Raw genomic sequence first — 13,288 nt, forward strand, 5'->3', positions numbered from 1 at the left:
GGTCCTAGAGACCAAGTTTCGAACCCCCACTTGGCCAGGGAAGTTGACCTTGCACAAACTGCACTTTCTCAGCCTCAGAGGAAGGCAAGGGGAAATTCCTTTTGAACAACCATACCCATGTTAGAGTCACCGTAGGCTCACACTGTCACTACGATGATAACCATAACCTGGACATTTCACGTCTAAAGAAGTGATGATTCACCCAATATAATCCTTTTTTTAATTATTCAGACTTTGAGAGCTGCAAGAGAATGAGATGCTGATTTAGATACAAATGTGTCACTTGTTAAATGGGCAGTGTTGTTGAAAAGTCTTCAATAAAAGCTCTATCTTCTCATATGAGAGAACATGCTTTATAATTCTATATTGTTGGCATCTCCAATAAAATGTGCTATAAACCATCCCTTAAATATTTTATACCAAGACATTTTTGATCCACAGCCCACTAGAGGGAACCCTCTGCATTTCAGCCTCCAGGTAGACTCAATTTAAGAGGGGAGGCTTTTCCACTAGCCAATATGTTTGAACCCAAACCCATCTAAGAATTGTGCATCCAACGTAACCAGAAGCTTATGTACCAGTAACTTATGGAAACCACTACGCATTTGTACCAGAAGAAGTTTAAGCCTGTTAAATAAACGTTTTATTATAGTTAACACTTTACGTCAGCCTGTGTGTGAATGTCATTGGTAATTTAAACCCTCTGAAAGAAAAAACACTATTGTAACACAAAAGGGTGTTACTAAGTATCCTCTCCACATACAACTCAGCCGGGATATTAAACAATAAGGTGGTAGTGTACCCAATTGAAGAGGCCTTTTTAAAAAATCCTCTCAGTTCAGACGTAATTCAAATATATATATATATACACAGTTATATATCTATCTGAACGCATCATCCCCTATGAACCAGTTAGGACATTAAGATCATCCCGGGAGGCCCTGCTCTCGATCCAGCCAGCCTCACAAGCACGGCTGGTGGGGACGAGAGACAGGGCCTTCTCAGTGGTGGCCCCTCGGCTGTGGAACGCCCTTCCCACAGACATTAGATTGGCCCCCTCCCTGCTGGCATTCAAGAGAAGAGTAAAGACCTGGCTCTTTGAACAGGCGTTTAATTAAGCAGTGCAACCAATTGATTGATCTTGGAACTTGGAATAATGGACAAGGAAATCGGATTATGACTTTATTGATGAGACGTGATGGATTAGTTATATGGATGTATTGATGTTATATTGATGTATTGATGTATTGTTATATTGATGTAGTTGCCTTAGTTACTGTTTTAAATGCTGTTGTGCACTTTGTATATTGACCTGGCTGTAAACCGCACTGAGACACCTACGGGCTGAGAGAGTGCGGTATACAAATAAAGTAAATAAATAAATAAATATATTTCCCATTTTTATCAACCTCCCTCCTGTGACATTCATTATAATTGTTGGCAGCTTGTGGGATTCACGATTTCAGAAGTCCCTGTTCCTTCTCCCTGCAAAAAAGTAGTTCCTTGGTGTTAGGTCATTATAACTGGTGAAGCAGCGTTGGGATTATTTTTATATCTTTCCTTGTTTGATAAATTCAAATTATTTTAAAATCCACTCCATTCCTCAGTCTTCTCCCTTCCTTGTAGAGTCTTTATAGCGTGACTCTAGCCCACCATCAAATTAATTCGGCACAAAGAGGAGGTTCTCAGCTTTGTGTCAAAAGCAATAGTTTTTCCCTGAGATGTTGTCTAGATGAACCAGGTGAAAATGCGAGAGGGTGCGTGTTTTGTGCCCTGTCTGGATAGGCCCCCAGTTTTCATCCATGAAATATTGGCAGATACACCAGTCTGCATTTAATCAAAATACATCCTTCTAAAAAAAGGGGTTTGTGGTACATGACAGGGTGGAACCAGGTGCAATGGTGGTAGTTTACATATGAAAAAAAGAGTAGTAGGGACAGAATGAATGAGATAGCATGTTCTGCTGTCTCTTAGGTTACCTGCATTTCCCAGGCCCATGATACTCCTTCCCGTGGTATAGAATTTAGGCTTACTTTGATGGTTATTCTTGTAAAATACTGTTTCCCACTCCTCCAAAGTGGCAGAATGCAAACACACTTTCTCTGGAACCAACTTGAACTGTGATCTCTCCATGTGTGTGGTGGGAAAGGGAGAAGGGGCAGGGCTTAAACAGAGTGGTATTAAGCCCTGATCCTCCTTCTCCTGCCTGCGAGCCTTGGCTTAAGGCAATTCAGAGCAGTCTCCCTGATCCCTGAGCCAGGGGGCTTTCAAGACTGTGAGGCTGTCGGTGATTTTTGGCTGATCCCTCGCGGCCTGTGTTTGCCCTCACCTTACAAGCCAATTGGGATGTCCCCTGAACCTCCAAGCCAACAGTGACAGCGATCACCTCTCCAAGCAAGCAAGACTGTGGGGCTTTTGCTGAGCCAGTTCAAAGACTGGTGATCAAGCAGTGTTTTTCTTTTAAATCCATTATCCATCACGTATTCTGAACAAGTTTTGCTTTTTTCCCAGTTTCTTGACTTTTTCAAGCTGATCTTTCTCTCTTGCGCCAACCGCAAGATCAACCAGAAGGGCAAAAGTTAACTTTTCGAAAGGGAATTGCTGAAAAAGAATTACAAAAGATTGTTCTGTCCAGCACAAATACTAGGATCAGCAATGCCTTTGGTGCGATCCCTTTCAGTCACCTCTCTCAATGGGCTACCTCAATGGGAAGATGAAGATCTCCCAGTGGAGGATCTATTGCTGTTTGAAGTGGCGTGGGAAGTCACCAATAAAGGTTTGTACCAAGGGTTTTTGTTATCTAGAAGGTTAAAAAAAGTAAAAACTACTTGGTACCTATATTTTGGCCAAGAAGGTAATTGGTAGCACTTGACTTCTGGCTGTGTTATTGCCTAAATGGGGTGGGAGAAGGGGTGCAAATGTTATGAATGAAGACTTGGAGGTAAAGAAAGGGGGTTAAAAGCAACTGAGGTGCCTAGGAATCATCTTTGGCATTTGAATGAAATTCTCTAAGCGCCAGATGGATGTGGCCACACTGAATCGCAGTCTATTGTAGCTTATGTAAACAAACTATATAACCATGTATGATCTCTAGTTGGTAAAAGTAAAAAAGTGCAAGTTCCAGCCTATCTTGAGATGCTCTTGTCTATAAAAGTTCTCTGCCATTTGGGGATATCTGTATTACACAGACTGAGCTTGCATAGGATACAAAAAATTTTGCACACCTTGCCAAACAGGCCAAGATTGAATGGACGCAGAGGTGTCATGGTTTTGAATTAGGGTTTGGCTTGGAATCGTTGGCAGTCTCATTATTGAACAGGAAAAATGTCTTACCTTAAAAATTTCCCTTTAGAGAAGGGAGAGAAATTTCTTATGATCATAGTTGATCGGAGTAAAGATGATAAGGAAATATGATGTATATATTCACTTTTATCATATTTATTTACTGTATTGTTATAAGTGTCTTATTTAACTCACTACATAGGGCAGTGTTTCTCAATCTTCCTAATGCCACGAACCCTTAATCCAGTTCCTCATGTTGTGGTGACCCCCAAAATTAAATTATTTTTGTAGCTACTTCATAACTCTAATTTTGCTACTGTTATAAATTGTAATGTAAGTATCTGATATGCAGGATGTATTTTCATTCACTGGACCAAATTTAGCACAAATACCCAATAAGCCCAAATTTGAATACTGGTAGGATTGGGGCGGGGATTGATTTTGTCATTTGCGAGTTGTAGTTGCTGGGATTTATAGTTCACCTACAATCAAAGAGCATTCTGAACTCCACCAATGATGGAATTGAACCAAACTTGGCACACAGAACTCCCATGACCAACGGAAAATACTGGCCCTTGACCTTGAGTTTTGAAGTTGTAGTTCACCTACATCCAGGGAGCACTGTGGACTCAGACAATGATGGATATGGACCAAACTTGGAATGAATCCTCAATACGTGCAAGTGTGAACACTGGTGGAGTTTGGGGAAAATAGAGTTTGACATTTGGGAGTTGTAGTTGCTGGGATTTATAGTTCACTTACAATCAAAGAGCATTCTGAACCCCACCAATGATAAAATTGGACCAAACTTCCCACACAGAACCCCCATGACCAACAGAAAATACTGTGTGTTCTGGTGGTATTTGGCGACCCCTCTGACACCCTCTCATGATCCCCCAAGGGTACCAACCTCCAGGTTGAGAAACACTGACATAGAGTGTAACCAAGTCTTATCAAGGCTTGTTGTTTGTATGGTATTGTGATATTGCCTAAGGGTTAATCAATAAACATTATTGTTGTTTTTGTTGTTGTTGTTGTTATGAGGCTCAAGGCATCACATTAATTATCGATTGAGTATTCTTTATCCAAAATGCTTGGGACAAGAAGAGTTTTGGATTTTTTATTTTTATTTTTAATAACTGCATTTACATATACATACATAATGCGATATCTTGGAGATTGGACCCAAATCCAAATGTTTACGTTTCATGTATACACATAGCCTGAAGATAATTGTATACAATATTTTTAACCATTTTGTGCATGAAACATTAAACCATCACAAAGCAAAGGTGTCACTATCTGAGCACCCTGTGCAAACAATTTTAGATTTTTGAGATTTTTTGATTTCTGAAAAAGGAATGTTTTGACAGTTGTTCCCTTCCCAAATGACATTGTTCATCACTGAAGACACTCAATGATGAAATCTAGAGAATATTTAGAATTGTGTCCGCCCTTTTCACCTCCAAGGTCCATTAAGTCCTGTGTACAACACAGAACTATATGCCTATTAATAGCTTGACTGTACTAAATTATTTTTGGCAGGACTTCCATCAAAACCCCATTGTTTTCATTATGCCCAAACATTAGGAAACCCATTAAATACCTCACAGAAGTTCAGAATTCAGTATAATGATAATGTTGGCCATTTTGGCGAGAACTGTTTCATACAACAACTCTGGTTATGAAAACAAAATCTGTTCAGGTTGAAGACTTTGGCATGGAAGTCAACCAAAGGCACAAGCATAGATACTAACTACAACCCACCAGAACCTTTGGAAGATCCATTTTAATGCTGATGTTTTATCTGTGATTCTTGGGCTTGTCCCCATGTAAGCCACCCTGAGTTCCCTTAGGGAGATGGTGGCGGGGTATAAAAATAAAGTTATTGTTATTATATTATTATTAGATAAAACAAATAAAGCAAATGTCTCATTTACAAATTTCAGACCGACAACCTTGGTGTAATTGGCAAAGCCTTTTGAAAGCATCCAGTTCAAACTTTTGGTATGAGAGTGTCTCTCTCTCTTAGCATTCTAATGATAGTAAAGGTAAAGGTTTTCCTCTGACATTAAGTCTGGTCATGTCCGACTCTGGGGGGTGGTGCTCATTTCCATTTCTAAGCTGAAGAGCCAGCATTGTCTGTAGATGCCTTCAAGGTCATGTGGCTGGCATGACTGCATGGAGCGATACCTATTAATCTACTCACATTTGCTGGGGCTGACAGCAGGAGCTCACGCCACCCCCCGGATTTGAAGCTGTGACCTTTTGGTCAACTTTAACCCACTGCACCACCGGGGGCTCCAACTGAATGATACCTTTCCTTTACTTAGGCGATCCCTTGTAGCTCAAGGATGATTGTCTTTCAGATGTGGTGTCTTGGTGGAGAGTCCGTAGGTTGCTGTAGAGCAGTGGTTCCCAACCTGGGGTCCCCAGATGTTTTTGGCCTACATCTCCCAGAAATCCCAGCCAGTTTACTAGCTGTTAGGATTTCTGGGAGTTGGAGGCTGAAAACATCTGAAAACCATCTGAAAACATTGAGAACCACTGCTGTAGAGCCCTATTCTTGATCCGCATGTTCTCCTGCAGTGAGGACATCAGTTTCCAGATGGAAGGCGGTCCAGGTCAGGGTTGGCTTGACGTGCCTTCCTCTTGGCATGTTTCTCCCTTTCGCCCTCCATTTATGCCTCTTCAGTTTCTACAACACAGCTGGTCCGCATGGCTGGTCCAGTGGAGTTGACGGACCATCGCTTCAATGCTGGTGGTCTTTGCTTCTTCCAGCACACTGACATTTGTCCACCTGTCTTCCCAAGAGATTTGCAGGATTTTTCAGAGGCAACGCTGATGGAATAATCCTAGAACCTAATGACAGAGGAAGAGAAAAGACAGTGGATCATTCTACCACTTTCTTTTTGCTATTATTGCTAATGGCTAATGGATTGCATACCCGATAATATTTCATTGATGAAAACCTGAACGTCTTTGGCCAAGCAGCATCAGAATGTGGTAGTAACTCAGAAGTTATTAAGAACTTTTGCCTGAACCTACTGATTTGTTGTGTGCATAAGAGTGGAATCCAAGTACGTGATCCTTGAATGTCCAAAAACCACCCATGTTGCTCTTTTTGTAGAGCAGCTACACATTCAAAACAAAACAAGAGCACTTTATATTCCAAAAAAAATACAGCCCAAACTGAGCTCTGGGACAAACTCTACAATGCTGTAGTAGCATAAATGAATTACCGATGAGTAAATGATTGACCTCCCCTCTCTCCCTCTATGTGCGGGTAAAGATAAAAAAGATTATTTGAGAGAGTAGTTTGTTATCGCTAAATCTTAACCACAAGAGGACAAATATTAGGTGGGCCTCTGATATCTTAGTGGCTGAAAATGTGAGGGTACAGAAGATGGATGTGCCAGGGCAACCTTAGCATGTGGGTGGGCTAAGGTTGGGAAGTCTTGAATGTTGTATTTTCTATCCTACAAAGACCCCACAAAATGGTTTTGGACACAAAATTTTGACAACCTCCCTAGGTCTCTAGGAACACTATTATTTGTATGTGTTTGGTTAGTGAACTCCAGAAAGTGCACAGAAGTGGATTGCATGCAGCCCACATCCTTTATAGGCCCCATTATTGTTTTAGCAACTCGATTTTCTTAGAGTAATGGGAGATTTACACCCTTTGCAATAAGATTTACAAAGACGGGAGATTGTAATTGAGAGCCAGCATATAATAGTTTAAATATTGTGCCAGGACTCTGGAAAGCAGGGTTTGAATCTCTATCCAGCCATGGAAACCCACTGGGCAATCTTGGGCACATCATGCTGCCTCCAAGAAAGGGAAAGGCAAAACCAACTCTGAACAAATCCTGGCAAAATTTGATAAGTGCAGTATAATGCATCATATATGAAGAAATAGCAGAAGGACTATGGCATCTAGCATTTTCTAGGCTCATACTCAATGCTCTGCTCTCCCAGTTCTCATGAATGACTGAAACTCAATGGCAGAGTACATTATTTGCAGGTTGAAATCCACAGATTCAGTTCCATGCTTTCCAAGCAAGGATAGTAAAGAACCCTTCCTGAAAATGGAGAGGTTCTTCAAGACAGTGTTAACAATACTGAGCTAGATGGGCTAATTGTCTGATTCAAGCATCTGCTCTGTTTCGAATTTCTAGTTCCAAGAGAACTGGGAACAGTGTACATACCAACTATCGTTGTTAACATTTATATCCCACCTTTTCCCAAGATCAGTCTAGCACAATTGTTGTTATTATTGCTATTATGTGCCTTCAGGTAGTTTCCAACATATGGTGATCATAAACAAACCAATCACAGGGTTTTCTGGGGCTATTTATTTATTGTGTCAGAAGCGAGTTGAGGGTACAGTTACAATGTATTTAAAAACAGAAACAAAGTTAAACTTGGCATTGTACTAAATGTCCTTTAACCAGAACCTGGCCACTTGGTATGCCTCTGGTGTCACTGTGAAAAGGTCCTCCATTGTGCATGTGGCTGGGCTCAGACTGCATTGTAGTAAGTGGTATGTGGTTTGCTCTTCTCCACATTCACATGTTGTAGCTCCAGTCTTTTGTGTGCCCAGGAGGGAGTCTCTTATCTGGTGTCAGCCACTGATTGAGGTTCCAGGTTTTAGCCTGCCACTTTTGGACTCTCGCTTGCTGAGGTGTTCCTGCAAGTATCTCTGTTGATCTTAGAAAGCCATTTCTTGATTTAAGGGGTTGGCATGCTGGCTGAACAGAGGATGGGCTGGGCATGTCAATGCCTTCGTCCTTTCATTACAGGCTGCTATTTCCTGGAGGATGTCAGGTGGTGCAATACTGGCTAAATAGTACAATTTCTCCAGTGGTGTTGGGTGTAGACATCCTGTGATAATGCGGCATGTCTCCCTAAGAGCCACATCCACCGTTTTAACATGGTGAGATGTATTCCACACTGGGCATGTGTACTCAGCAGCAGAGTAGCAAAGCACAAGGGCAAATGTCTTCACTGTGTCTGGATGTGATTCCTAGGTTAAAGGGTTAAGACTGTGTGACTAGTAACAGTTTTCATGGCTGAGTGGGAATGAATTCAAACCTTGGTCTCCACTGTCATTTTCCAAGACCCAAACCACTATACCATACTGACTCTCTCTAGATGTCCTACACACCTTTAAAATATTACCATGAAAAGCATTAAAAGGTTAGATCTAATTAAACTATTAACCAAAAACACACACTGGGTTTTAAAAAATGTCATACAATACAAGTTAAAGCAAGCTAAAAAGCAAATCTTCCTTTCCAAAAGTGTATCTGAGTAAATAAAAATGTCAATCTGTTGATGGAAGAATAGCAAAAGTGGGCTGTTCTAGTTTCCTCGGGGAAGAATTCCAAAATATAGGGGCCGTCACGAAGTAGGCCTTTCCTTGAGTTTCCACCAGCCATACCTGTGAAGGTGGCCAGATTCAGAGGCTCATATTGGGAAATCCAGTCCATCTGACAACCTCAACATAAGCAATATAAGGCTTTATAAGTCACAATCACTACTTTGACCTATGATTATTATAGTTTTATATCTTTATGCATTACTACAAAATTCCCACCCATCCCACACACAAAAACGACCATAAGTGCAAATGTGGTGTCAGTAGTGGCTGACAGTTACTTGCAAAGTAAGGGCAATTGGAGCACATGGGCACTGCCTTTGCCTGTATATTCCACGTGCTACGATGGCCAGGACTCTTTTTATCATCTTAGGGATGCTGCGTTTAGATTACTATGGCAGGCTGAGTTCACAGCTACCTAAGTAGCCAAAAGCTGATCTGTTGGGCGCAGCGGGTGTGGACTGCGTCAGCAGAAAAATCACTGCAAGAAGAAGCAAATGGAACAGTCTGCCCAGTTTGTCCCATTGCTGTGCACCAGGTTTGAGAAAGAAGATCATGTAAATCTACATCATGCTAAAGTAGATCCAGAGTTCCTAAGGTTGAATCACTAGGAATTTTGGATTATCATGTTCTCTCTTGCCCTCTCCCCCTTCCCAATTATTATGTTCTGGAAGCTTAGTTGAAATACTCATAGTAGTTTGAGGTGGATCAGAAGTGGAATTTCCTTAGCAAAAGTATATAGAACCCTATCTCTATTGTAATGCCAATAGACATAGGTTACTATCTCTATTTTTGATGCAGCTGGGATTGAATGAGGAAATAGAACCCACTAGCTTGAAAAATGCTATCCTTTGGGTGGAAACCTGCTAGAACATATTATTTAATAAGGATCGACATGGCTACAATCTTTGAATCCTCCTTTGAGACATAGCTATGGAGACTCATTCACAATAGCTGAATGGAGCATTGAAGTGGATTTCTGGAGACTGCTTGCTGGTAGACAAGCAGTGATAAAGGTATGCCCTCCACCCCCAATAACCACAGGGCTGGTATCCACAGTTTCATTTATCTGTGTCTGACAAAATATGTCTCCGCTAGGCATTTTCTAGGTCCTTCAGATGAGTCTATGTTATGTTTCCACCAGAAGTTGACCATAGAAGGACATAGCATAGGTACTCCAGCACAACTCTACGGTATGCCTAATGAAATAGTGTCTATTATTACTTGCATTTTTGCATATTCACATGAAGTCCTGGAACATATCTTTCACAGATACAGGAAGTGCATTGTATTGTGTATATGGGCTTTCAGAATCTGGTTGGTCATAGAGAAACAGGACATTGTTGAGTTAATCTGTCATCATATCTAGCATGTCTAATCCTGCAAGGCTGGAGAAGGTTACTTTTGGGACTACAGCTCCCAACGAACTTGGCTAACATAGACATTTTACGTGAAGTATTTTGGAAGATGTCATCCAAAAAATCAATTTCTAAGTCCTTGTATTGAGAATGAGAAAGGGCATGTCTATGTAGACCTGTTGGCTCTGCTCTCATCACCTGTGGTTCTCTAGGGTCACAAGCAGAAGGCTTTCTCATCTCCTGTAACTGGTCTCATGGGACCAGCATAGACTATTAACAGGGATCAAGCCATTGAAAACTAGCCAGCATTGGGCCTCAAGACACCATCTTGAGTTTTCAGAAATAGATTATGGCACAGTAATCTTGTTCTGGGCATTACAGTGCCTTTCCAGTCATTCCCCAGATGTCTGGTCTTGATGTCAGGTGGATTTTCAAATGCCTCTGAAACTAAATAGGTTCTGATAACATCTGCTGATCAAATGAGCTTGGTAACAAAGGAACTGGGATAATATACAAACTGAGTATCCTTATCCGAAATGCTTGGAACTGGAAGTATTTCGGATCCTTTGGATTTTGGAGTACCTATATTTGTATATGTATCTATATAATGAGCTATCTTGGAAATGTGACCCGTCTAAACACAACATTTGTTTATGTTTCACTGCCACCTTCTGCACACAGCCTGAAAATAACGTTATACAATCTTTTTAAAAAGTTGATCAGGCTCATAAAAACAGAACAGCATACAGTTGAATCTTTAATTCTCATTTTTGCCAGCACATCTTATATACATATTCCAAAGATAATTTTATTACACGGCATTTATGTGTCTGAAATACAGTTTGTGTGCACTGAAACATCAGAAAGCAATGGTGTCACGATTTTAGCCACTTGTGTGGATAGTTTCAAATTTTGGAGTACTTCGGGTTTTGGAATTCCAGATTTATTTATGTCATGTCAAAAGCATTGCATCAATAAATTAGTACAAAACTGATAAAATAAAGGGAACACAAGTGGCTAAATAATTTTAGACCAAAAATGGGCAACAGCGACCGCATTGTCTGTAGCTTTGAACAGTTCTTCCTCTGTGTATGAGGCAGGGCATTGTGGGCAAGCATAAAGGTGCAGAGTTGTTTGTTCTGCTCCACAGTCACACAGGTGGAGGATTCTTCTAGTGCCATTTTGCCAGGTTGTCTTTTGATCTGCCCACTCCACTTCTGAGTCTGTTCAGGGACTTCCAAGTTGCCCATTCTTGTTTTGCCCCTGGAGGAAGACCCTAGTGAGGAGCCATCCAGTTGGAATTGCCTGGTTTAGCTGCCCGGAGGGATACTTTTGGTGTTGCTGGGGAAACATTAGAGGAATTGTGGTTCTCGTGTAACTTTTCCTTGGTTTGAATCTACTGGGAGGCGGCTGATAGCTATGCTGTGGATGGCTTTCACAGTGTTCAACCTTATTTCTCTCACAGTCAGGGGCGGCTCAACCCAGTACGCAAAGCAAGCATTTGCAGTATAGTTGATTTTGCCCAGGGGTGCTCTTGAGGCGCTCTTGGGGGGAAAATAGACCTTGACATATGCGAGTTGTAGTTACTGGGATGTATAGTTCACCTACAATCAAAGAGCATTCTGAACTCCACCAATGATGGAATTGAACCAAATATGGCACACAGAACTCCCACAACGAACACAAAATATATATCAGTGATTGATTGGGGCGGGCACCAAAATACTGTTTGCTTACTGTTGAAAGTTACCTAGGGCCACCTCTGATCACAGTTAGCAACAACTTCACGTCTGGTGGGGGGGGGGGGGGGCAATGCCAAATAGATTGTTGAGTCTATTGACAGGTGTAGGTTTGAGACATCCTGTGATTATCCTACATGTTTCATTCAATGCTGTATTCACCCTCTTCGCATGGGCAGACTTGTGCCAAACAGGCCAGGCATACTCAGCAGTTGAGTAAGACAAGGCCAAGGCTGATGTTTTTTTTTATTTTATTAATTTTGGGTCTACACCCATTGCTCTGCCAGTAAGTTTCCACAGGATGCTATTGCTTGGTGTTCATACAATGTTTCCTAATTGTTCGTGTTCAATATAAGGTGATGTCGAGGGATTTAGGATGGGAATAGTGTTCAAGCTCTTGGCCTCCCCAGGTAATTTCCTGTTGGCTTCATGGTTACATAGGTGGAAAACACACAAAACCCAAAGTATTGCTTTACAACAGAATTCCAGATAAAGGATATCCAACCTAGATTACAACGAACATAAGAACTAAAGGAAACTAGAACATCAAATAATTGTATTGTGGAAGGCTTTCATGGCCAGAATCACTGGGTTGTTGTAGGATTTTTGGGCTATATAGCCATGCTCTAGAAGCATTCTCTCCTGACATTTCGCCTGAATCTATGGCAGGTATCCTCAGCGGTTGTGGGGTCTGCATCTATGGCAGGCATCCTCAGAGGCTGTGACCTCACAAACTCTGAGGATGCCTGCCATAGATGCAGATGAAAAGTCAGGAGAGAATGCTTCTAGAACATGGCCATACAGCCCAAAAACCCTGCAACAACCCATCAAATAATGGATTTCCTGAATTAAATAATGTATAATGTATTTGTGCCCTAATGTGCACTGTAATCATAATAAAGAACTGAATACTCCATCTGCATTGACTTAAGAGTTTTACCCTCCTTCTGTTATTATGTTGTGCTTATTCTCTTCCAGTCGGCGGCATCTACACAGTGATCCAGACCAAAGCCAAAATCACCTTGGATGAGTGGGGTGAGAATTATTTCCTTATTGGCCCATATTTTGAACACAACATGAAAACGCAGGTGGAAGTCTGTGAACCGCCCAGTCCAGCCGTGAAAAAGGCAATGGATATCATGCAGGACAATGGGTGTCAGGTAAATAAGATTGTCCTTTTGTTTCCTGAGGCAACTAAGCGGACTCGGAGGAGATTAACCGATCCAGTTAATGCTCTTGTCTTTCTGCTTGCCACACTTGTCTCAGTCAAAGTTACATTCGGCAAACCTCAGCCAACCCCCTCACCGTTTGCACAGGTATTAGTCCTGCAAAGTCAATTCATTACAGGTTATTTTTGAAAAAGGAACCCTGTTTATCCAATTACATGGTTAAAAAGTCATTTATCTGCAAGTCTTCTTAGTGGGATTTGAGTCTTAGTTTTCCAGGCCTTGGATAATGCAGTCAGATTTCAGAATGACCTTAGACTGACTGACTGAGCTTATTTGCATTGTTCCCATTGTGTTTGGCCA

The 13,288-nt window shown here is 41.4% G+C and overlaps 1 protein-coding gene across 1 annotated transcript in view; it reads left to right on the forward strand.

Moving 5' to 3' along the window:
* Positions 1–2,181: 2,181 nt before the first annotated feature.
* Positions 2,182–13,288, forward strand: part of GYS2 (glycogen synthase 2) — a 48,611-nt gene continuing 37,504 nt past the window's right edge. The window contains exons 1-2 of the mRNA XM_060776530.2: positions 2,182–2,776; positions 12,738–12,919. Coding sequence (XP_060632513.1) covers positions 2,656–2,776; positions 12,738–12,919 — 303 coding nt within the window. The 5' untranslated portion in view covers positions 2,182–2,655. The remainder of the gene's footprint in view (positions 2,777–12,737; positions 12,920–13,288) is intronic.

This window comes from Anolis sagrei, chromosome 5 (assembly GCF_037176765.1).
Source record: "Anolis sagrei isolate rAnoSag1 chromosome 5, rAnoSag1.mat, whole genome shotgun sequence".
Lineage (NCBI taxonomy): Eukaryota > Metazoa > Chordata > Lepidosauria > Squamata > Dactyloidae > Anolis > Anolis sagrei.